Source organism: Gambusia affinis, linkage group LG10 (genome assembly GCF_019740435.1).
Source record: "Gambusia affinis linkage group LG10, SWU_Gaff_1.0, whole genome shotgun sequence".
Lineage (NCBI taxonomy): Eukaryota > Metazoa > Chordata > Actinopteri > Cyprinodontiformes > Poeciliidae > Gambusia > Gambusia affinis.
Genome location: NC_057877.1, coordinates 2,387,308 through 2,413,976, shown reverse-complemented (window position 1 = coordinate 2,413,976; position 26,669 = coordinate 2,387,308). Strand labels below are relative to the sequence as shown.

Sequence of the window (26,669 nt, the reverse complement as noted above, 5' to 3'; positions counted from 1 at the left end):
CCTAAATGCTGCTTCTGAAGAAAAGCACCAAAATCTCCTTTGGGTTTTCCTGTCGCATTTTAAACAGTTGTTGTGACCCAGGTCAGAGGCAGCTTCTGACATTTGGGCCACATCTGTCTCACGCAACATTTGCCAGTAATAAAAACAGAGTCATGTGAGGAAAAGGTGGCCCAGAACTCTTCCTCTGCTTTTGTAAACACAGAATTTTGTGAAGGAAAAACTGATGCAACACTTTGTATCTAAGGATTTTCTGGCATCAAGAGCAGCATGAGGCAATATGGACTTCATTCTTATTTTTCAGTTAGAATTTTTTTATGCACCATATATTAAAACAATAAAATGTAACTGAAATGTTAGGGGCTTTTTTTTTTTTTTTTTTCCAGCAAATAAAACTCATTTTAAAAGAGGTTTGTTCTGGTGTACACAATTACAGTTGTCTAACAGATACTAAGAGGCTAAGCCACAATGGGTTATTGCTAAACAGGCTTTACAGATTGCTGTATGCAAGCATTTTGATAAAAAAAGTTGAGTGGAAGGAAAAAGTCTGGTAGAATAAATTACTGCAACTTATGGATTGTAAAGCAAATCGCACTAAAGATTTTCAGAGCTACTCTACAACATTCCTTATGTGAACAAAGAGGTTTTGTCCACAGGATTCCACAGGGAATCCATATTCATTTCTTAACATTTGGTTTCATTTTTTTATGAAATCGGATATTTAGCTTTAATTGGAATAGAATAGAATAGAAGTAGCGTTTATTGTCCCGTATGAGGAAATTTGAGTAAAACAGCAGCAGTAAATATGTAGGTTCACAGAATTTGCTTCTTAATGTTTGTTATTTTGTTTTGTTTTCTTCTTAATTATTTTATTAAAATTTTTATCTGACATTTTACTTGTTTGAATTAAATAAAAATGTTATTTTATTTTGAATAGGAATGCTGCATTTTATTCTGGGTTATCAGACTGAAGGGAGCTGAAGATAAACAGGCACAAAACTTTTTTGATTTTCATTAAAACAAACAAAAAACAAGTTGAAGCTATACATTATTTACTTCCACATTACAATTATATTTTTGTCTGTGTCTGCCATTATGGCATATTAAATACTGTGGTTAGCTGCGTTTGTGGCTAACAACAGAGGATTCTGGGTCTTTCTGAATCGAGCTTCCAGCTTTATGTATCTGTAAAGTGAAATATATAAAGTGTCCTGCCTCTCTTCCAATGACTGCTGCAGACAGACATCAGCCCTGTCCACCTCGTGGACGGACAGACGGACGGATGAAGTGCTGGTTTTAGCCTGAGAAGAAGAAGTCAGACCTGGGTTTCTGTCCCAGACTCCATTTCCAAAGCTACAGAAAAGAACACTCATGTCCATGCTCTCTTTATTAGTCATCGTATAGTCATCGTAGTATTTGGCAGTCTGTGTTTTTCCTTGGAGAGGCTCTGTTTGATGCTTGGTGTTTTCACTAACTTTGCACTGCTCCAGATGTACAGACGGCGTCCTCACAATAACAGATCTTCTAGCGGATTGCTTGTCTCTGTCACTCAGGCTGCTTGATGTCATTCTGCACAGAGCATCAGGTGTCATGTGCCACAGACCATGCTTGATGTCTTTTCTTATAGGAAATAATGAAGCCACACCATCCTCTCTCGCTCCTGCTGTTTTAAATCACACACACACACACACACACACACACACACACACACACACACACGCACACACTCACACCCAAACCCGCTCAGTGTGAAGTTTTATCACTTGCAGCCAGGCTTTCTCCTCCTCTCTTTGCACACACCAGAGTCCCATCTGCATTCTCCCCATCTGCTGTGTTTGATCTCCGACCTGAGGGAACCACGCTCCTCTAAATGTTGACACTTCTCCCAGAAACAAAGACTCCTATGCTTCTCCAAGAATGTGTTTGCAAAGGAACCATTGTAAACCTCAAACAGGACAATTATTATCCAACATATTTTCGCAGGATTTATTTTCCCCACTCCGCCGCGCAGCCAGGGGAGCTGTTTCCACAGAGCTTTACTGTATCTCCAAATTCCATCGCCGCACTTTTCCCCTCCAAAAACAGATTTAAAAATATATCTGTGGAAGCATCTTGTGGCAGATAATTGTGTCCCAGCACAGGAGCTGAATCACTGCTGGGATGCGTTACTCCTACAGAGCAGGAAATTATTTCTTCAGGTCAGAGTTATGGTCACAGAGTAAGCAGTATTATGTGACTCAGCAGCGCATGTTCTGAATTAGCTGGAGATAACAACACTATGAGCTCAATCAAAGAGGTGGTCTTACCACTAAAAGCCCTTTAAATGTTGTGGGATGTATTTCAGGTGTAGATGTGGCGTCTACTGCTGCACATGGAACATGGAAACACTGCGCTTGGAGTGTGATGGAATACAGATATCCTGTTGTTGACCATAATGTTCTGTCAGTGTCCTGTCATTCACTTTATTTATCCAAAAGAGAAGTTAAGTGTCCTTACTTCTATCAATCCAAGTTTATTCAAAGAGTCATTGTGATTGGTCAGGCTGGGAATGAGCAATTTCTGCGAATTCTCAGAATTGTGACAAATCTGTGTCTGTATTATGTATTCTCCACACACAGTGTGATTTTATAGTACAATCAAGAAACTATGTTAACTTCAGTTGTTACAAAAATGCTACATATATCAAATTTGACGTCCTAATATTACACCTGTCTCTTTAAAAACTTCTTCAAACCTCCATTTAAACTCGGTTGATGGTAATCTGTGAATCAGTATCAAATAAGAAACACATCTTTACAGTGAGAGGTGAGTCACTGCTCAGTATACATTCAACTCCAGATATGCTGTATTACCAAGATGTAAAAACAAAAACTTTACTTTGTTAATCTGCTATTTGCGTTTCCACAGCTTTATATAATATAAAGACTCATTGATTGGGATTATCAAATAATTTGAATGTTTACTGGGTCTCAGTTTTATATAACACGTCTCTAATCTACACATAAATTACTGTTATTGAATGCAGTCATGTAATGTCAGGTAAATGCTGGATATGATCTTTTCTTTTAAACCATTTCATCCGTTTGTGCCTTTTAAAATTCTAATTCAAGGTTTGATATTGATTCTAATTAGGCTTGTTTCTAATTGTTTTTGTAAAATTGTCTAAATAAAAATTCATTTTATCTCTCTTACTAGCCACCAAGCCTTTGATTGTTGGAATGGTAACTGGTGAAAATCACAGGTATTAGATCTGATGAGTTGCAAAACTCTCTATTAGTTCTGATTAGAAAAACAAATCAGATTTGATTTGAACATGCTACAGGAGAGCTGACTTCAAATTTTATTTAATGGTGTGCTTAGAAAAAAATAAGACTAAACGGTTTGCGTGGTCTTCTAGAGTCTTGTTAATCAACTTGGACTTGTGAACATGCTCCTTTAATGCTTTAATGCAAAACTGGCAGAGAACAAGATGGTTATTAACTTGTGTTACGGTTCTTAGTCGGGTCTCAGAGAAATGAGAGGAGAAAAACGTCTTTATCTCCAGAGGAGCAGGATTTAGTCTATCAGTGAAGCCCATCCTGGAGCTGCCTGAGAGCACTGGAATAATTACAAAAACGATTTTATCTGTAAAATCTGTTACTGTCACTACTGCTCCCCTTAATAGAAATCTGACACTGAGTTACAAAATCAAAGATGAGCATTTCGCTGTCTCACTTCTATGAGCTGCAGGCTGGAGGTGACTCTGAACAGATGTGCTGCTTTGGTCTAATTTCTGGCATGCACAACAACATTGGAGTGTACAGCAAAACAGCAAAATGACGGCATTGTGTTTACTGCCTGCCTGCCGTTCACAGGACAGATTTATGAACCCAAATTAATTGCAATATTTTTTTATACAAAAAAACCCCCCGTAAGTAATGGATATTTTTTTTGCATTGATATTGTACTGCAGTGAATAAAAAGAGACACAACTCATGTAAAGCACAAGGCTGATTGCCACTAAGCAGATATGGTTAATTAATGGTTTCATCTAAGAAAAAAAATACAAAAGAATGAGTATCTTTCATCAAACGAAGGTCCTCAACCTTTAAGCAATAACCTTTTCAACCTCTTCATCCAGCTGGTAATCACTCTGACTCAAGCATGCTCCATCTGTTTCAATTATGTTTGGCTTTCGGAAAAACTTTCACTATTTCATACTCCCCCAGAAACCGCGTTGTGAACGGGCAAAGATAATTATTCTCATTCGTTCTCTGCACAGATTAATCTGGGCACACACTGTTCAATTTTTAGACCATTTTCAGATGACCTTTGCGACCAGGCCGAGTTTCGGCTTAATAGTGTTTTGTGCATTTTGCGAAATAATTAAGTGCGAAAAGCAGCGATGAGCACCTCACCACCAGTGTTTGATCAACAATCTACAGCGGGATGAAAATTTTAATTCTGGTTGTTCTTTGTGAAGCTATCTCACCTTTGAAGCAGAGTCACAAGTCAAATTTACCTGAAACTCTCACAAGTCACTCACTATAACACTACTCAAGAAACTATATAAGTAACCTCGCTTACGATATGTAAGTACCAAAAGCAATATTATAATTGAATATTACCAGAAGTGTTTAGAGAACCAGGACATTGATTTACCAGGACAGGGTCCGGTCTCGGCTGAAGGTCAAAGGACGCTGCGTTCAGGTTCGGTGGCAGACTGGCAGTCAAGGTGGATAAGAGAAAGCTGCCTGCAAGGAGTGCAGGCAGCAAAACGGGCCGTCCAGAGGATCCAGATACACGTCCAGCGATCCAGAGTGTGGAGGGGTACAACATCCATCCCAGAGGATAACATCAAGGATGCTCAATGCCCCAGAGAGTTCTCCCTGCCAGATGCTTTCAGGAAATTCTGTCTGATTTGAGGAACCAAACATCTCCCTCAGCACCAGACCTACTCCTCAACCAGGAGAAGAGACATGGTGACCCTAGCAGAAGTGAACAGGACCCTGCAGAGGATCAATCCCTGCTAAGTTGCTGACCTTGACAACCTCTCTGGGCTGGTGCTGAGGGGCTGACGGACATTTTACACACCTCTCTTCTTCAGACTTGAAGACCACCATCATCCCCATCTCCCAAACTGTCTGGTAGCCTTCACCCTAATAGTCATGAAGTGCTTTGAGAGACTGGCCATGGCTATATTGACCATTTAATAAATTTTGATGTTTTCAAGTGGTCAGTATAAAAAATGCTTTCCTGGAGTCAACTTTAGTCTTTTTGTAGCAAAACGAAAATCCTGTTGTCTTATCCAGGGGACTCTTAAGGTTTACCCTGGGATCGGGTGGTGAGTGGTGGGAGCGCTTTGTGTGAACAGGGATGTTTTTTGTAGGATGGTTTGAACAAAACTATTATTTTATTTGTCATTTAGTCATTAAGACATATTTTGGGGGAAAAATGTTGCGCTACACAGCCTCTTTAGTTGTACCGTGTCAGAAAACCGTGCAAGGCACTCCATTGTGGTCCACTGGCATAAAGTAACAGCTTGAGGTGATGAGGAGTGGGCTGTTGAAAGTCATTTCCTAAATAAACAGAAAAGAATTTGCAGAAGGCCTGGCCTGTTGTTTTAACTCAGGGTGGACTTCCCAGAGCAATAACAAGCAAGATGACTTTCTCACTGCTGGATTTCAGCTCTTGTGCGTCTATACACTGATTACTAATGGTGTGAAAACCAAAGTTTGAAAACAAACAACACATCTACATCATCTTCAGCCTCCAGCTCTATTTGCTGCCACCCCGAGTTACCCCAGCGCTCTTTGTCTCTCTTGTGCACTGCTGGTTGCTTTGAATGGTGAAGCCCTGGTGGATAAGATCACCGACCTTCTGCACAGCAACTCCTCGCACCTCCACCAGCTGTGTTCCCATCACAAATATGCTCAAAACTTTGTCACTATTCCACTAATGTAAAAAATAAAATGAATAAGTTTGTTCAAGTGCTAAGTTATTAAGAAACACGATCCTCCAACTACTTCTTGTCGTCTTCTTCATTGTGGTTTGTGCCAGTGGTAACATCCGGTTGTTGATCATGCGACTCGTGGGATGTAGAAAAGTGTTTCCATTGCAGTTTTGGGAAATAAACCAATTTTGATACTGCAAAAAAACAAAACAAAACAAAAAAAAACAACAAAAAAAAACAACAACACCTTGTCCTAGTCCTATTTTAAGAAATCTATATATTATGGCTTATCTGTTTTAGTTTGAATCCCAGGTTCCTCTTCACCCATCAAGGCATTTAATGTAAGAAGTTGTGAAAATATTCCTCTGGGAAATAGGAGTCTCTATCAAGAAGCTTCATTAATTCTTATTTCTTATCATGCTGATGGATGTGACTGAATATAAGTGTTGTGGATCCTGTATTTTAATTTCATAATGAATTACAAATATACAATAAGAAAAAATATACATTCTACTCTGCTTCAGTCCTCTGAATCAGAGGACTGAATTGGTTCTACTAATCATTAAATACACCGTGTTGCTGAAACGATTCTCTCATCTGCCGTCACACATAACAATGGAGGACATGCCAGGATTAGTCCTTTGGATTTCATATGATGTTGGCTCTGGTTTAAACTCTGGTTTAAACCAGAGTTTGGTTTCTTGTTTGTTTTTGCAACAACATGTCAAAAAAGAAAAACTAACCAGTATCTTTTCATTTTCAAACATTTGATTTTGTTTATTGTGAAGAAAAAAATTGTTAAGAAACGAACCACAGTGGTAACAATGAAACATTGGGTCTTTTAATGATGACTTCTATAATGATTAATAATAATGAACAGTAGCCTTACATACTGGAACATTTTAAATAAACTATGTGAAACAGCAGCCATTCCTGCATGATTTGTTGAAGTTTTTCATTCTTCAGATGTTCTCTCACTCTTGGGCGTTGAGTTAAACAATTAGTTTAAAAGGCTGTTGACCTTTCTCTTTGACCCCTCCATCCCTTAGCAGGGTGTTATCTGGACCAATCATCTTTCCACTCTCCAGCCTCTGTAAATCTGCCCCCCTCCTCTTCCTTCCTCTCTTCTTCCTGATCCAGGCACTTCACTGTGATAGCAGGATTTTAAATCTCTCACCTGCCCTTCAACCGCCTCTACAGCTTGTCTGTAATCTTTAAAAGCACAAATGGTAAGCATAGATATTTAGAGTTTTGGAGGCATTTCTTTGGGATTACTTTGCTTTTAATTAGCTCTTTGATTATGGTTCTGAAAAGGATTTTTGTTTCTGAACTCAAAAAGCTGATGAAGGCTGGTCCTTCAGACTTTTCCCATTTGAACAAAGTGCAGTTTCAGTTTGCTTTATACATGCTTACAAAAGCACTCTGCAAAGGACAAGATTTCCTTCAACAGTAGTTTAGTTCTTTTATATTTGCAAGGAGAAAACCAAAAAAAATAAAATAAATTAATTTATTGAAGTATTCAACTTCCTTGAACCTCATTGTCAAGTTATGAGAACTTCAGTAATTTTAGTGGGTATTTCTGAATCAAAGTTTTTTCTGATAATGCACTAGAATGAAAAGGATGTACAGTTTTCAACATCTCTAAAGTTTAATGTGTGTTTCTTTTAACTCCCAGTTATATAATAATAATTCAATAAAGTCACGTAGAAGCCACCTAATTAGGAAACAGAATCCCCTGGTGTGTAATTCAATGTCAGGATAAATCCATGTCTTCTATGAAGGGATCAGGTTTATTAGAGGACATTGGGAGACCAACCAGAGAGGACGGCGTAGTGAATCCTGAAAGAAAAACTGGAAAAGGCTTCAAAAGATTTGAGGCTGGAGAGAAAGATCGCCTCGCAGCAAGAAAACTACTGCAAACATAAAACCAGAGTTAGAAATGGAATGGTCTGGATCCAATGATTTTCCTTTCTTAAAATGGCCCAGTCAAAGTTTAGACCTAAATCCAGATTCAATTAGCTTTAGCTCAGTTAGCAACAAGTTTTATCTTGAGGTAATTTACAAGTATGTCATTAAATTCAGTCAGGCATAAACTTCAAGTGACCCTGGTATTTTTCAAATTAGTTTGAGAAATTATGAAACACAGCATATTGCACCGAGTTGCTGACTTTGTTGTGACAAGATATGAAAATTAAGGTTCCATATCTTTTACTCCAATCTCATTTAGACTGAGCTGTCAGAAGGAAAATGGACAAACCTTCAGTTTCTAGATGCACAAAGGCAGTAGAGGTAGAAATGGAGAAGAACGGCAACAAAACTAACGACTCAACAGGACTGAGCATAATTAAAGGCCACACCTTTCAGATAAAGACTTTTGCTTAGTTTCTTTTTAGTTTCTCTCCACAGTTATGAGCTTAGTTTTGTTGAAAATGTGAAAGTGCAATGAATACTTTTGTATAAGACTAAAAGAATGATGCAGCTTTTGACTTTGCTCTTCACTCCCTGCCTGTCGGCTCGTCTGTTACATCCTGAGATCTCCTTCATGAACGTCTGGAAACCCAAAGAACCTGAACCAGCATCCACCTGCACCACGCCCACTTCCCTTGGCGTCATCCTCATTCACCTTTTGTCTTTCTTGGATATTGTTTCAATTGTGATTTCTGCAAATAATTCAAATAAAAATGTCCCAATTTTTTGTATAGAGTTTAGTTTTAATGACTCTAAGTTTAATTTTTATTTCTTTTAATGTGTTTTGCTGCATTTTACTTCCCTTTCTGTGTTGATTCTGTTGAGTATTTCTTTGAACTGTTTTTTTATGTGCTTAAATAAATGTAACATACGCCTTACATAATTTAAGCACACTTCTCAGGGAATTTGTACAACAATGATTCATGGCCCTGAGAAACTTGACTGCTTTTGAGTATCCTTTTTTTTTTTTTTTTTTTTTTTTTTTAAGAAAACGAGAACATTTTGGTGAAGCTATTTTTTAAAAGCCAGATTCCATGGTTTCTTTTTTCTTTTTTAAAGAGCAAAAACAAGGAAGAATTTGCTTTGGCTGACCCTCCTCCAAACTCCCTTCCTTTTCATGTCTTCCTGCCTTCTTCTCTCCCTTTAACCTTCCCTCTCTCACTCCACATCTGGAGGGGGTTCTAGCGCAGATCTGTGACTCCTCGCCTGCTATGGGACAGCCTCAGCTTGGACCAGATACCACGCTTTGGTTCTTTTCGGCAAATGTTTTTCAGAGGGGTAAAGTAGCGTAGTAACTCTGCTGCATGATTTACGGTTGGCTGTTATGTTGGACAGAGTTCACACTGAGTTTCCAGAGTCAAGGTAATTAATTTATGCATGACAGTTCTGCCTTCTGGTATGTGTTGAGACAATCCAGTCAGCTAAATATGAGCAGAGCCTCTTCATAACCTTTGCTTTCTTCAGAAACGGCATGAAAACAGACGAAAGCCATAAAGGTACTGAGCATCTCTATTTTGTACTTTAAGCCCATAAATGACAACTTTTAGCAGGACATTGGTGTTCTCTTAGAGATGGGTTTAAACTTCTCTCTGACCCTTGGTTGCTATGATGTTTTTATGAAGTCGTCTGTGTGCACTAAGTGCTCGCTGTGCTGTCTACTCCAGCCCATGTGTTTTTAAGCTGTTTCTGGTAGTTCTTGCCCTGCGACAGCCTGAAAAGGTTCCTTTGATGGACAGCTTTTAGAAGCTTGCCTTGAGAGCTGCTCTGAGTGCACAACAATAGTATCTCTGTCAGAATCAGAGGACGGAATGAAGAGGTGTTTTTTTCTTGCAATTGCTCAATAAAGAATAAATTACAGCAGTACGTTGCTGTAGACGTTTGCACACACCTTGCTTAAGACTTCAAATCTCAGCAAATCACTGGTGCAATTAGAAAAAACAGAGCAAAAGCCCTAACATGTCATGCTTTTGTTTCTTTAAATTAGACTATACATTTGGGAGTTGACCTTCTGCTGCAGGCGGAAATGTGCTCATGATGTTTATTTTTATGTGTTAGTGATCGATTTGAAGTGACATATTTTAAATCAAACTGGTTTATATCCAGGCCGTATCTGTGAGAATTTGCGTCGTTATACATTTCTTCTGTTTTTCCTGTGATTGTCACAGTTGAGTGTTTCAGGTAATCAGGTTTCAGACAAAGATGACATGAGTAAATACAAAAAAACACTTTCAATTGATGATTTTGTCTCTTAAAAATCCATCCAAATGAACCCGTCTCTATGTGAGAAGTATTCAGAATGCCTGCTAAATGAAGAATCAGCTGTGAATAACAGCATTTTTCAGTTTGACCAGCACCGCTAATGCAACAGAATCGAGGAATTTTTAAAATAGAAACCTGCCTGATAACATAAAGTAGGTTTACCTGACGCCAACAGTCGAAACTCGGAGGTCATGTAGTTGCTGGACGTTTGTATTCACACACACCTTTCACACACGGCACCATTTGACCTTCAGTATACACCACACTGGCGTCTCCACTCAGTTCCTGTATCCTCCATTTTGCTTTAATTAAACAGCCAGTCTACACCATTCTGCAGACTGGGTCTCTCATAGAGTCTGGTAGGTTTGGATAGCTATGTTCCATTGAAGAAGAAAAACATTTGGGACTGCTAATGCATTTACTCATGTTATCTTTGTCTGATATTTCAGTTTCTTTAATGAGCTGAAACAAAACTGAAAAACAAAAAACTGATTGTTGTTTTTTTATTGAGCAGTGGAGATAACTGTTGCTGTGTATATGCTTGTGCAACAGGACAGATCAACAGTAGACATGGACTTTCCAAAGCATTCCATCCTGCAGGCCTTCAGTGTGATGCTCTTGGCGTGGATGCTGGTACGTTGCCAGACCCCAGTGGAACCTGAGGAAGAAGAAGAGGAAGAGGCGGTAAAGGAAGCTGACAATGCAACACTGGTAACAACTGAATGCCCTTCAGAATGCAGCTGCACAACAGACGGAACAGTGGACTGTGCAGGAGTTGACCTGACGGAGTTCCCCGAAGAGCTGCCTAATAAGATCCGTCGACTTTCTCTACAGGTCCCACACACACACACAGTTGTGTTTTTGTGTCTTGTGGAAACTTTGCATTGACTTCCATTCATTTTCTACAGCTTGTCTCTGTCCCTACCCCTAACTCTATTCTTAACCCTAGCCCTAACATATCTATCTAACCCCAAACCAAGGGGTGCTCAAAGTCAGTCCTCGTGGGCCGGCATCCTGCATGTTTTAGTTCTCTCCCTGGATCAAATGATGGCTCATTTAGAGGCCTAAGAAGAATACTGACATGCTGAAAAGGTTGTTGGTACTAACAGGGAGAGAACTAAAAGGTGCAGGATGCCGGCCCTCAAGGATCGACTATGGGCACCCCTCATAAATCAATTTCCCCTTACGGGGACCAGGATTTGTCCCCACCAGAAGCAGTGGTCACCACAACACCACAATGTAGACAGAAATATGTTCCCACAAGGATATAAAAATTTGGTTCACACACACTCACAAAAATTTGTATTTCTACCCATATTGGGACTTTGCATTGACTTTCATTTATTTTAGTAAGTATATTTATGCCTAATCCAGACAATTCCCCATGACTCTAAAACTAACCTTAACCTAATTCACACCTTACTTCTTAACCATGATGCTAAATCTAAACAAAGAGGTCCATTGTATTAGGACCAGCATTTGGTCCTAATACAATGTTTGGTCCCCATAAGGCTTATCTGTCTTCAAAAGATCCATAAATTCAGCTAAACAAATAGTCACACACACACACACACACACACACACACACGCCCACACACACACATCCGCACACATTGCTCATCAATTTCAGCAGTATCTTACCTATTCATAATATGAAATTATTGCTCAGAACACAAAGTGCTGAACTTTACTCTGCCTTTGTAAATGTTACGTATTTTTCTCCCTGATGGCAGAACAACAAAATCAAGGAAATAACAGTGGAGCACATTTCCCATCTACATCAGCTCGAGACTCTCAACCTCCAAAACAACTGGCTCACCACAGAAGGTAAACACAGTAACCAAGTCTCAACACGATGCAGGAACTCTGTGTCCACTGGGGAGGGAAACTGCAGACATGGTTCGAAGAGCATTTTAGAGGCAGAATGGAAAGTTTTATCAGTGCAGCTTTTCTGTAGATTGATTGAAGTAAATATTTGCCTGTCAGTGGCAGAGGCATGTAAATGGCAGAGGAATTGCTGCTATTTCACTTGTTGCCTGGTTCAGCGGTCTGTCCCAACCTGTGTTTAATTCCAGAAAATAGTCACGTACAAGAAACAGATGGCAATGGATGGAGACGAAAGAATTCATTTTTATGTTTTGACAGAAAGGTTTCTGAAGTGTTGTGTGAATGACATGGAGTTTTGAGTAGTCAGCAATGCAGGAAGTTAGAAGGCAAAAGACTGCAGTGTGAAAAATGTCATGGTTGGGGTTATTTTGTATGCTTTGTTCTGGAGACAGAAGCAGCTGATTTTACACAAAAAAAAGTTGGGTCAAGGGCTTAATCCAGCCATTCATTAAGTTTTTAACCCCAAAATTGGCTACTAAGATTAATATTCAACATTAAGCTTACCTAGGAGCGTGTTAACCCAGATTTCTTCAATTTAGTTACATGATCAACAGCTGGATGTTACTTCTGGGTAAAATAAAAAAGAAGACGACAGCAAGCAGCAAAGGATGAGGTTTTTATTATTTTTTTTTACTTTTTTATGTGGGACAGAAAAACATAAAGACACTGGCTCTCCACAGAGGGTAAACACAGCAACCGAGTCTCAACACTCTGCAGGATCTCTGTGTTCACTGGGGATCTCTATGTGAGCTCTCACAGCATCACACAGTTCAGAAAAAGTTCTGTGTCATTTAAACATCTTGAATCCATAGGTCTTCTGTAAAACCCACGTCAACAATTTCCTCAAAAAGCCGCATAGAGCAGCATAGCTGCTCCCAAGTAGGCGGGGCTTGTTGCTCTAATGCCTGAATAAGACACCAATTTCTCCACTGATTGGCTGACATAGGATGAGTGCCAGTACCATGGCTGAAATATGAATATATCTCATGTAGCTGTTTACAACCTGTGCAGCCATGTTTTTTATTGACATATTGCATGAACAAGCTTATTCCCCTGTGATTTTATTTTCATTTGTTATTTAATGGAGACACTACAATTGCAAAAGTGTGTTTTAAGTGAATATAGACAAAGTTTTGCACACATTTGTAGAGTGACAGACAGCACACACAATTGTACTTTAACTTAAGGAGTATTTATGACACTAATACACCTGTTTTTTGGACTGTGGGTGAAATAGTACCTGGAAAGGACTCATACATTCATGGGGTGAATGTTAAAATCCCATACTAAGAGTCCTCAACCAGGATTCATAAATCCAACTCTATTTTTATTTTCTTAAAAAATAACAGTGATGAAAGTTCTGAATTAAAAAGAATTCATAAAATAAACTAATAGAACTTTTGAATTTTATAAGGCAGATCTGACATGCATTAGAAACACAAGTAATGATTAAAAGTAGAAATAAAATACAAGTAAAAGTAACAACAAAACCATAGTTATCAGTGAATAATGAAAATATTAAAATGTAATAGGACTTGCTGGCAACTGTTTTTCCTCAGTGTAGAACACCATATAAAATATTTCCTGTAAAAGATTTGAGAGCTCCGTCCCTCAAGAGTTGCTGTTCAGATCAAATAAAAAGGTTCTGCCAGACAGAGTCAATGAGTTCTCTAGCCAAGGACAGAAGATTCACCTAAACATTGAGGAGTCAGTCAGACTTTACAAAACTGAATTACTTTAAGGGAAGACTCTGTAAAGTTTATTCAATGAAAGAATAAACTTTTGTAGAAAGTTTTGTAAATTAAGATAACAAAATTTAGGTTAATAATGTAATGTGAGAGGATGTAATAAAACTTCTAATACTCAATCCACAGCAGATAGTTGACTGTGTCACTCTAGGGAGCACAAACTGCCATCAAGCCTTGGCGATAACATGGGACTGAGTCTTTCAGATCACTGAGTCAACATCGACCCACTCTTCTCCAGATAATTGTATTAATTCAGCTGCAATAAAGGGTTTGATGCATGGATGGTGTGTTTATGGTCATGCCACAACCACTCGATTAGATTTAAGTCCAGACTTTTGACTGCCAATCCAAATGATCTGATTTGGTAACATTTGAAAAGCTCAGATCTGGACTTGTTGGTGCGCTTTGGATCACTGCCCTGCTGTAAAACCCAAGGGTGCTTAGATCAAGAGAGGAATATTCTCATTCAGAGTTTTCTCATACAGAGAAAACATCAGAATCCCTTCAAAAGGTCAAAAAGAATGAAAGCAGCCACAGACCATCCTACTACAGCTGTCATGTTTGACTCTCAGTACAATGTCCTTTATCTATAATGTTGTGCTAGGTTTAATCTAGATGTTACACAGTGCACACATTACAAAAATTGTGCATTGTTTGACCATTCCACAGAATGGTTTTCCTCTAGTCTCTGGGATCTTTGAAATGTGGTTTTGTGTTTGTTTTTGGTCAGCAGTGGGTTTGGCATTGGAACCCTCTCCTGTAGAGGCCATTTTAACACCGTCCCTTTCTTATTGTTCCGTCATGAACATTAACCTGTGAGCCAAGCTTGTTGTGCTATTAAAGTTCTTTTGAGACCCTGGAGTAAGGTTGGCCTACCAGACAATCCTGGGATGGTTCATCACTGTTTTGTGTTTTCTCTGTTTGTGGATGACAGCTCTCACTGTGGTTCACTGAGTCTGAATGCTCTACAAACAGGGTTGTAGCGCTTTCCGGTCAGATAGACATCAGGGACTTTGTTTCTCATCAGATATTGATTTTATTTTAAATAGTATTTTATGTGTTGCTTTTTCAGATCTTTTAGCCTACTTCATGTTGTTAGACAGGTTCTTTTTAAGGGATTTGTTAATTCCACTAACAGGATGCATGTGACATTATGATTTCATAGGCAAGATTAAGTATTTAAACAACTTTGATCTCCAGGTCTTTTTCTCTGTGGCCCAATTTGAAAGCGATATTTAAAGTAAAGTTTTTTTCCAAGTCATGTTGGACATATAATTTTATAACAGCTGAAGTTGATACAGTTACTTGATTGTGTTACAAAATGGCACCAGGTGCCTGGAAAGTACATACTACTGCCCCTTTGGGGCAATGCAATAAATCAGACATACTAATCAGACATATTAATTTACACTTTTGTCTATTTTTCAGGCCTTGAAGATGAAGGCTTTGAAATGCTTGAAGAGCTGGCTTATTTGTACCTGGCTAACAACAAGGTGAGTCATATGCAAGAATATAAAATGTACAGAATTATCACACTGCACAATGGCATGATTATTTCTTTGCCCTCTTGTCTATTCTGTTGTGACAGAATAGACACAACAGAACTTGTTGTGTTTTAGCTTGTACTGTGTTTTAGCTGGTCAAAGCTAAAAATGCTACTGACCTTTCACTCTGTAGCAGTGAGTGCTGCTGAGGACCGGATTGGACAAGGCGGGTGAGACAGAAAGGATGGGCAGATCTGTGTGTCCAAAGGGTCAAACAGGAAATCAGAATGCAGGAAGAATAGAGGATTTTTAAGTGCTCACTAAGCCTCAAAGACATCCCGTGTTACTTTAATACATAAACCATGTTATTAAGGAGAAAGCTCTAAATGAATGTGTAATCTCAAAAATGCTTCTCTGCTTCCTATAGTCATTTGACAGATTTTAGCATTTGAAAGCCTTATATTACTGAAGAGATACCTCTTTTCATTTTAACTATGATGATGCTCAGAAAGAAAAAAATGTATGTTATATAGATTTACTACACATAGAGTGAGATATTCTAAACCTTTAATTCTTGGAATTTTGATAATTACAGGTTACAAATAGTGTTAAACCAAGATTCATTTTTTCTTCTCAAAAGATTTTAGTATCTTCCAAAAAGTTAAGTATTGGAAACTGTATCCAAGCAATTTATTAAAAAACTGAGTGGAAGGAAAACACCTGCAAAGGTTTCCTGAGCCTCTAAATGGTCTCTCACTCTGGGTCAGTTGGCTCCACATCATGAGTTAAACTGCTGACTGGACAGATGTCCAGAAGACAGACGTGGACACTTTTCACAAGGAAGGCAAGGAACGGAAGCCACAAGAGGTTAATACTAATTATTCTGATTGTTCACAAAGTGCTGTTTCTAAGCATTTTCATAGAAAGTTGAGTGGAAGGAAAAAAATTGGTAGGAAATGGTTCATCCATGAATTTCATCCAGGACCTTCATTGTGTGGAATGTCGTGTCAACAGGTCTGTAGTTGTTAATGACTGATTAATGAGTTTTCTTTGGTACCTGAACCAGACAGGATGTCTTCCTCAACAACAGAACCTTCTGTTTGATCAGGCTGAGGATGAGGAGATGCTGCAGAACCCCACAGAGGCCTTCTGGGGCTCACACCATCCTGACCTGCAGCCTTGCTCCGGATCAGTCTCTCCAGCTGCCTTTTCACCTGAATTCTAGATACAGAAAAGTGGGAGGGGGAAGCAAAGGGAGCAGCAGCAGCTCCTGATTTGGTTGAAGACAAACTTGTGGAAGTAGAAGAGTCAATGACTGAGGTAGAAGATAAAACATCTCAGGCTTTACAGGAAAGTTGTGGGTCAGAGGATGCCTGTCTGGTTGGTGACAGGAGAGGAGGATGTGAACTTTTCAGAAACCTGACATTTCTGTTTTATAGATAGTGTGTAATAATTTAACTTTCTATGCAAAAAATGAGAAAATTAAGACAAAACTGGAGATTCTTTTGCTTGGAAAACCTGCTAAATGAAACCATTTTACATATCACGTGCTTGGAGGCAGACATAATCAGAGTAATTCATCACTTTCGGGCAACAACATTTCGATTGCTGATATAATTTGATGAGAGGCCTCAGAGCTCAGAGGCTTCTGGGTAATCTGGGCTGTGATTTAGATCAGAAAAATAGAAAAGGAGATGTGGAAAGAGACTTTTGGTTTCAGACGTAAGACATCAGGGAAGGTGGAGAATGCATAAGTAGTTGGAGCTTTAATAAAATGGCAGCAATGAAACTAGGAGATTATGATCCATGCTGGAAATGTGAAAGGACCAATGAAAGGGTCATTATATTATATAACATGCTACACTTGTTTTTAGAAACTGCATGTCTCTTGCCATCATCAGTCAGAATATGATTCAGAATAAGGCAGCCTCAGAAAAAGTTGCTAATGGCCAGTGGTGACAATACATGTTAACCAGATAGAGAAAACTAAAAAAGAAATCACAATATCTCATTCATTCTCTGATGTGCTTGTAGCTCTCCTCTGCACCAAGAGTCCTGCCGCCATCTTTGGTCAGCGCTGATTTTGCTGCTAATCAGCTCTCCAGGATCTACCCATACACATTTGGTCATAAACCAAAACTAAGGTACCGACATGTCTTGTGTGTGATTATGCCTCTTTTTATTTCAGGTATAGTTAGTAGAACATATCCTGTGTGTGTATCATGACTCCATAGGTCTGTGTATCTCCATAACAACAAGCTGACAGATGAAGGACTTCCCGATAACATGTTCAATGCTTCTGACACGCTGGAGATCCTGACCATGTCCAGCAACTTCCTGAGGGTGGTTCCCAGCAATCTGCCGTCCAGTCTTCTCCGACTTCATCTGAAGGTCTCACACATGCAGCAACACCAATGATATTTGGACTCAAGCGATTACAATAACACACTAGAGCATATTTCAGTTACAACATACATTTAATTTTAGGGTGCCTTTTCTCTGGCTGAAGATAGATGTACTGCAGTCAGGCTGAGCATGGATGGTCACTGGTCAGACCTTCTGGGGTGTAATTGAGAGAGCAGTGGGTGAACATGGTTCATAGGCAGAAATGTTGGGTCTTACATGACAGAAGGTGGTGGCAGCAGTGACCACAAATCTAGATTTGTCATTATGCAGATGATACAATTATCTGTTGATTATCTGTATTAGTAGTAATGCATCATTTATCATTTCTCAGGTTTGCATTTCATGTTTAGTTTTTGTTCATTTAGCACAGAATTAGCTGTTAGATGCAGACAACCTACATCTAGACTTGGAAATATTTACCCAGGCTGCCTTGCTTCGTGTGGACATCTCTTGTCCACAGATCCGAACTTGAATTTAAAACTTCTATATAAACCATACTTTTCCTTAGCCTCAGACTCACTGTGATGTTGAAAGTAAAATTCATCTTGCTCTGCAACTTTCTAGCATATGTGAATGCTTTGGATCAAGAATAATTGCCGTTTAGCACTGTTCATTACTTCATCCACCTTGAAAAAACAAGCCTAGTTCATTTAAGACATAGGAGCCCCCCGCAAACATGATGCTGCTACTATCACAATTTCACAATATTTATGGTGTTCTTTTAGGAATGTGAAGTGTTATTTTTTTTGTCAAGCTTGAAAATGTGGCTAAATGTTCATTAGACCTTTATTTATTCTTCCATAAAGTTTTGGGTGGTTATGGAGAGGCTTGGATGTTTCTCTCTGGATAAAGTGGCTTCTGTCTTTCTGACTTACCTAAACATATGGAGAATCCAGCAGACTAGAATCCCATGTTTAAGGGTTAATGAGCATCGCTGAAGTAAGAGGAAAAACAATTTCAAAAGATAAGTACGGTAGTGGTTTTATCATGTTGTGTTGGTGTTTTACTGCAGGAGGGATTGGTGCACTTCATTAAATAGCACCGTGAGAAAAACACATTATGTAGAAATACTGAAGCAGCGTTTCAAGACTTGAGCCAAAATGTTACGCCTTGAGCACAAATGGCTCTTCCAGATGGACAACAATGTTAATGTTTTGAACTGACCATCAAAAACCTCTGATATTTGTTCCATCGATGTTTGCAGAACTAAAAGAGAGCAAACTTACAAACCTGTTTAAGATAAACCAGAAGAAATGGGTCAAAATTCAAAAACTGTTGTGAGAAGCTTGTGGTGGGAAACCATAAGGAGCATAAAAATAATTTCTCATTATTTTATAAAAATATTTTTTAATTTCATAAAAATATTTCTCGTTATTTAGAACATTTGCAAATAAAAATAATTTTGGCAATCTTAATTGATGCTTATAGACAGATTTAATATCAGACAGTAAGAAAACTGCTTGTGCGTATTTACATAATGTTTGTAGAAGTTTGTTCTTAGTGTGAGCCACATGGGGTTCATGTTTCTCTAAAGCAGCTGGACAAGGATATTCTATGATCAACACAGTAAATAAAATGCAGAACAAGACACATAAAAACCCAGGCCTCCATCTCAGCCAAACCATATCCTGAATCCGTGTCTGGAGCCACTTCTTGTTTCCTGCAACTACACCGTCTCCTTCCATTATTGTTCATCTTCTTGCTCTCTTCTTCTTTTTATTGCTCATTTTCTGCTCATTTCCTTGTGTTGCGTGTTAACAGATCACATTTCTTCCTCTTCTCTTAAAAATTCTTTCCTGGTGAAGCCACCAAGTGTTTCCCATCAGTGAAAATTTAACACGGTTAATACGTCAGATTAAAGATGTATGATGGCATATTTTAGTCTGGTTTTTATCACATTCTAAAAATCTGGAAGTTTTATCTTGGTCCTGTAGACTTTTTAGATTCAGAGTTAATCTCCGCTTGGGCTTTTATGTAAACACCAGGTAGTAATCTATCACTCTGACTGTGTTTTAGAAACATCTGTTCAACAAGCCAGAACGGAATTAAGGAAAAATGCCTGTAAATATGCAGCAGATGTTTCCTGGAATAATGTTTTTTAAAAAAGAACCTGAAATGTTTGGAACTGGACACAAAGAGAAAGATTTCAGAAATTCTGATGATTTTCTTTCATATTTTGCTTAAATATTATTATTATTATTATTATTACTGTTTTATTTGTTGTAAGTTCAAATGCTTTGGACCCTTTGAGACATTTTACCTAAAAAGAAAAAAGGATATGATAAAGATATGAGGGTTGGAGGGAAATCTTCTTGCATGTTCTTGCATGATCTGGTGGGGTCGTCATGGTGAGACACAGTGAGTCAAACTGGAAAAACTTTGTTTGCCGAATATTCGAGCCTGGCAGGATCCTGACTGACTTCACACCAATAGAGTTTTAATTTATTTTCCCCAATCCAACCACTCTCTGCCAAAGGGTGTGGAGAGCATATCATTTTATTAATAAAAAAAAATATTTCCTTTTTGCTACAGAGTAACAGGTTGGAGAAAATCCCAACAGGGGCCTTTGAGGATTTGCACAACCTTCGAGAACTTTATCTCCAGAACAACCTCCTCACCAATGATGGGATGGACAATGAGACTTTCAGGTGCGCTTAACATCATAGTCACAAAACAAAACAATAAAAATATTTCACTGTATTTTCATATCTAACATAAAGAACACAAAAGTGTCTCACATCACACAAATAGACTATACCTCAAAATTTACGCAACTAACAACTCCACAGTATTCTAAGACAGAGTCTGTAGCCTACAGTGAATGGTTTGTTAACGTGATCAACAGATCTCAGATCTTCCTAAATGAGCAGCACATCTGGGCAAAAACTTTACCTGATCAAAAAATAACCAATCTGCTTGTAAAATCCTAACCACCAGCTGCAGATATTTAATATTTTAACATTTTTTATCTTCGCTCTATAGATCAAGGATTTAACAAACTGTGCAGTTTCTTAATATTTCTTCCATTGACACCATAAACATGATAGAATCGAGGTATTCCACTGAAGCAGACTTACCACTTGGTCTTTTCTGAATGGTAGTTGGTAGTTAACTGCCAGTACATCTAGCTAATGCTGGAGGGGTAACTGAAGTCTCCTGGTATACATCATCCCTTGATCCTACTTGGACAAAATGTTTTTTTTATTACTATTTTCAACTCCTAATGTGCAGGGAACTTATTTCAAGCATCTTTAAATGCAAACCTTGGAATTTGCTCTGCAGCTTTTAAGCACCTAGAAGTCACAAAGAACATAAAGTGTTAAATTACAAAGTGCAAAATCAAAAACATAATTTCCCTCCTCTTCTGTTTCCGCAGCCAGCTGAGTAGCCTCGAGTATCTTGACTTGTCAAATAACAACCTGAGCGTTGTTCCTAAGGGTTTGCCTCGCAACCTGGTGCTGCTGCACCTGGAGAAGAACGCCATCCGCAGCATTCCTGGAGACGCTCTCATCTCTGTGCGGAACATTGAATACCTGCTACTTCACAATAACAAGCTGCGCTCCCGCTCTATACACCCAATGGCCTTCCAGGTACTTTAAAGAAAAGTTGACATATATTAGATGCTACTCACGTGTGTAATGGCAGTGCATATCCTCACAGGCACTGCATAGTAATAGTGCTCTTCATTCATTTGAATTGCATCTTTCTCCTAGGGCTTGAAGAAGCTGCACACTCTTCATTTGTATAATAACTTGCTGGAACGAGTTCCCAGAGGCTTACCTCGGCGAGCCAAGACTCTCATGCTGCTCCACAACTTTGTTTCTGAAATTAGCCGCAATGACCTGTCCTTGCTGTATACCCTGACTGAGCTCAATCTCAGCTACAACAAACTGACCACCACCAAGATTCACCGTGACGCTTTCAGAAAGTTACGCATACTGGAAACTCTGGACCTGTCTGGAAATGCCCTTCATGCCATTCCCCTGGGCCTTCCGCACAGTCTGAAGGTTCTGGAGATCAAGAACAACCAGCTCAGTGCTATACCATATGGAGCCCTGGCAGGAATGCAGAAGCTACAGAAGTTGATCCTGAGTGACAACAAACTAAAACTCAACTCAGCCTACCAAGGAGCTTGGATGGAACTCAGTGCACTCACAGTGAGTGACCAGAGGCAGAGATACTGGTCAGATTATGGTTATTAACAAGTCTTGCAAGCCGAGTCTATTACCTTAACATAGAAAGTTAAAACCTGCAGTAGATTACTTTTATTTACACTATTTGTTTTAAATGAGACTGTGAAAAAAAAATCTGCGAAAAAATTGCGCTCCAGTGGCTCCTTCCTCTGGTCAGATCTGCAGAGATACACCGCTTCAGAACGTAGCAATCAGAATCATGCTCATGTATGCACAACTCACACCCTGCCTCTTGTTTTCTGTTACGCTGCCACCAGTTTCCCTCACCAGAGCCTGCCGTGAATGCTAGGCTAGTTAGCATAGCCACCGATGATAGCAGACAAACTGTTTTTCTGTAACAATAAGTTGCTTCTCCGTCATTAGCACACTGAGGAGCGCGTACACAAGCTTAATTCACAGTACTAATACCTTAATCCTGGCTCTGATTGATTGTTTTTGACTTCAGTTAGCAATAGGACCACAGACATAGAGGAAGATACAGGAACTTGATTCTTTTTCACAGATCATCTGTCTCATGATAAACTGCCACAGCATACTAACAGGTGTACAAAATATGCTAAACATATTTTTATAAAAGTTACATACTTCAAGTATGACAAAATGCAAAAAATAAATACATTTTTATGAATGCAGAAATTGCATCCATCCTTCCATCCATCCGAATGGGTTACATGTGATACTAGTATATGTGTAACATTAATTTATTTTGCTATGTTCCTTTTTGATGATATATATATATATTGTTATTATTATTATTTTAGACACTAGACCTTTCTGGTAACCAGCTAACACACATCCCATCAGACCTTCCTGAGTCTCTGGAGTATCTTTACCTGCAAAGCAACCGGATCTCCAGTGTTCCTGCTTCAGCGTTTGAAGGCACTCCAAACATTAAAGGCATCTTCCTTCGGTAAGAGACTCACAAACGTCCTTAACCTTTCTCACTCAAATCCATTGAGTTTTGTATGTGTTGAACCTGAAACATGGCCATATCTTCATGCTTCAAAAAACAATTAAAGACCTAATATCTGCACTAACATTTCTCATCCCCTGGTCAATTTGTTCAACTGTGATCTAAACTCATGAATGTGTTTCCACTGGCAGGTCATTGGTGCTTTCTGCTTTGAGAATTATAAACTGAGATAGAGCAGACAGTGAATGCAATCCACTATCTGCTTACAAATAAGTTATTTGTCAACTTACAAATAATTCAATACTTAATTGTAATATCTACAACATTCAACGTTTACACTTGGGACCATTTTCCTTTCTGGAGCTGTTTTTGGTTTTAGTGTTAATGAAATGAGATTTTTCCTCTCAGGAACGACCTTCTGTGTGCGCCGTTCTGTTGCAAATCAAAAGAAAGCTGTATCTGCTACGCATTCGGACTTAGCTTCATTTTGTAGAGTACCGCAACACAGGATCTAATCTCTCCAACTCCACTAACTTGAGTGCATTCAGCAAATGTTCCACTTTGGTTTATTCCACGTACTGCGGGCTTACCGCCACAAGCCCTGCAGCTGAAAGCAGCGGTGAGACAAGAGTTAAGAGGTTTTGAACATGTGCTTTCAAGGTATTTGTTCTGGTTTGGTTTCAGTGTGACCTTAACCTTGTTGCTTTATAGCTACGCTTATGAGCTTTGACCCCTTCATGGATGCAGGTTTGTCATTATTATCATAACAGCCGCTGCTTCATTTCCCTCCACTTTTATGGGAAGCAGTGTTTAGTACTGGAACCATGTGTTGCAGTGGTAAACACAGTCTGTACCAACTGGAGAGTTTGCAGCAGGAGGGAATTGAAAATAAAGATTGTAATGTCACAGAAATCACTTGGTGATGGATGATTAAACTCATGGATAGGCTCTGTAATCAGTTTCTACACGCTCAAGTAAATGGAATGGATCTCACACATTCCTTAAAAATACTTTGAGGTAACTAAAAGTCAAATGGTGCAGAACAACTAAAACTAATTTTGCTCAGGAATTTGCAGCCTTCCGAAGTCATTCTGGACCATCATCACCACACAGATCTGTAAATTTAAGTTCATCTGCTGGGTGAATCCTAAAACCTTAGGCTTCAGCAGACGAAGAGCCAATTTCACAAACTAAACCGTCCCTCCTGTTTTTCGTTCCAAGGTTTAACCGGCTGTCGGTGGACTCTGTAGACGAGAGCTCCTTCGCCCACCTCGTCAACTTGCAGGTGTTGGACTTTGGGACGGGAAACACAGAGCTGTCCTCAAAAACAGATGAGAAAGAAGTTGGAGAGGTGATGGAGCAGGAAGCATAGAGCACTGGGCTGCATGTTTCAGAAAACAGAACAGGCTTTTAAATGGGACGGAACCTGTGTTTGTTTTTTCTTTTCTTTTCTTTTTTTATATCTCCATTTTTAAATCATGCTGAGATGCAGAGCCACATATTTCTGCTGCAGGATACAGAATGAAAGTTCATTTTGTTCAAACCGAACTTTAAAATTTGCCTTTGATTGTTCATATGCAATCTTTATCTTTAAAAAAACTAAAAAAAAAAGAAAAGAAAGAAGGAATATCTCATCTCTGAACACCGACCTGGGAAGAAACATGAAAAAGGACAAAGTCACTTCCTGTTTTCCTCTTCATTTTTATGTCATTTTGAAAATGGCTGCCCTGTCAGCAATATTACCAATGCAATCTACTTGGATTTGTTAAAGCAAATATAGCAACCAAGCACTAATTTTGTTATTAAAACCACAAAAACAGTTGAATAAAATATAGAAATCAGGGACATAATTCCATGTTATTGTTCCTGGATATTTATAGGCCATGTAACATTCAGCAATGTAACAAAATCTAAAGGTTGTAAATTATTTTAAGCCAGAAAAACAAAACAAAAAAAAACTACAGAGTGATATTTTTGTGGTTGAGCAGCAGCCTTTCATTGTACTGCTGACCTGAAATGGACTTATAGACTTGATCTTTTAAAGACTGGTGGACTTTCTCCCTGTCAAAAGTTGTGTGATCATAAAGTTTAACAAATGTTCTCAGTATGTCCACGGGTTCAATTTTCCTATTTGTAAGCCAGAACATTTGATTTGCAGTTACATCAGGGATGTAAGGGAACATTTACACTCTGCTTTAAAGTCCTGGTTTGATATGGCTTTGGTAAGAGAGAAAAAAATGACACCAAATGCTAAATTAAACTACATGTAGGCCTAAAGTAACCTTCAAAAACAGGCATGAGGAATCCCTCCTGCACATCTAAGGAAAATGGTTTTGCTCAACAAGTAAAGATGATTTATTTTTTAATGATTTCTCTTTAACATTCTAAGCATTTAAGCAATTTTTATCCAAATTAATCTCAACAGTGCCCTACAGAAGTACCCAGAGAGAACCCACCACGCACAGGGAGAACATACAAACTCTGTGCAGAAAAACTCCACGCAGAGAATCGAACCCGGGATCTTGTTGCTGCAAGGCAACAGCTCTACCAACTGCACCACTGTGCAGCCAAAACTGTGTAATCCCGACCTATTAAAGTTAGTCGCAGCTACAATTAAAATGATAAATGATCAGACTTATGCCTCATACATAACCTGGAAATCATTTCGATTTCAGCACTGATCTGAAGCCAGAACCTCTTTAATGTTACACTAAATACAGCCAATGACTTACTTCTGTGTAGAAATAAATAATGAGCTATGCCTGTTCTTATTATTCTCTGTATTATGCTGTATTTTTGGATGAAATACTTCAATCAAAAGAAAAAAAAACCCTTATCAATATAGCTGAGGAAAGAAGTTACTGCTGCTCCTCCTTTATGCTCAGCCAATTTTCCACCAAGATATCAAATATTTCCTATCAAATTAAAATGCTTAACTAACATAACCTTCATCATGTTGCTATGAAAACAGCCACTTGCACATATTGTAGCCTTGTATTGTCACAAAGAGTATTACAGTCATTCAAAAACGCAATAAATCATTGAAAATGATGAAAACAAAATTGCTGTCTGTTTCCTTAGAATCAGCAGAATCTTCTGGATAACATTGCTGCAGGTTGTCCTACAAAGTTGTTTGATGTACAATGATTTGGTCTCAATATGCACCAAGTGCCACAGTGCTCCATTTGGTGGGGGATTGGGGGGGATCTGCGTATAGCTGAAAGAAAGCACAGAGGAATGTCAATATCACAGAAGTTAGATGACTTGATGAGGAAAACTGAAACTGTGAAATCTACTGTTGGTCATAAGACTGAAAACCTGAAAGCAGTTCGACCTTATGTGTGAGACAATCATTCAAAGTAACTGAAATCTTTCATGTAGGAGAGTAATTTTCTGCTGTTTCAAGGCAAACTTATCAAGCATTCCCTCTAATAACCCCAATCACCTTCAATATATGGACTCTGTCAACAGCGACTGAACAGTAGATGCATGCATTTCTAACTTAGTGAAATTTCTTGTCCATAAAAAACCAACAGTCAATGATTTTTGTAGAAATATTTTCTAAGAGATTTCATACGATGTTTTGACAAATGTTTAATTGGAGCTTTAGTATTTGTACATATTTAATGTACAAAAGAATAACATCAAAAACTGTGGCATGTGTTTCTCTAAAGAAAAGCATGTCACGTCAGTGAAAACAGTTTTGCAGTCTGACAGAGGAGAGGTTGCCAGGCACCGGACCCAACACTAGCACAAACTAACAGCAGAAAAAACTGGAGATTACAACATCACAATCAAACAGGTCTGATGGAGCTAAAATTGAAGGCCAGTGAGTTTCCAAGAGACTCTGTAGCTCATGCAGCAAAAATCTTGATCTCCACT

The 26,669-nt window shown here is 38.7% G+C and overlaps 1 protein-coding gene across 2 annotated transcripts; it reads left to right on the top strand.

Moving 5' to 3' along the window:
* The first annotated feature begins 9,044 nt into the window (after positions 1-9,044).
* podn (podocan) lies at positions 9,045-25,849 on the top strand. 2 transcript variants are annotated; one of them, XM_044128257.1, is made up of 12 exons: positions 9,045-9,259; positions 9,362-9,393; positions 10,709-10,990; positions 11,890-11,983; positions 15,220-15,284; positions 17,310-17,419; positions 17,510-17,666; positions 20,214-20,329; positions 21,058-21,271; positions 21,395-21,838; positions 22,636-22,784; positions 24,009-25,849. In XM_044128257.1, the coding sequence occupies exons 3-12, from the start codon at positions 10,727-10,729 to the stop codon at positions 24,157-24,159; spliced, it is 1,764 nt and encodes a 587-aa protein (XP_043984192.1). In that variant the 5' UTR covers positions 9,045-9,259; positions 9,362-9,393; positions 10,709-10,726; the 3' UTR covers positions 24,160-25,849. The 2 variants fall into 2 exon arrangements, with proteins under 2 accessions (XP_043984192.1, XP_043984191.1); XM_044128256.1 differs by lacking the exon at positions 9,362-9,393.
* Positions 25,850-26,669: the final 820 nt, after the last annotated feature.

Coding starts and splice junctions, on each gene's coding strand:
- podn (XM_044128256.1), top strand. CDS start 10,727: ATGGACTTTCCAAAGCATTCCATCCTGCAGGCCTTCAGTGTGATGCTC. Junction 10,991..11,889: donor TCCGTCGACTTTCTCTACAG/GTCCCACACACA, acceptor CCCTGATGGCAG/AACAACAAAATCAAGGAAAT. Junction 22,785..24,008: donor ATTAAAGGCATCTTCCTTCG/GTAAGAGACTCA, acceptor TTTCGTTCCAAG/GTTTAACCGGCTGTCGGTGG.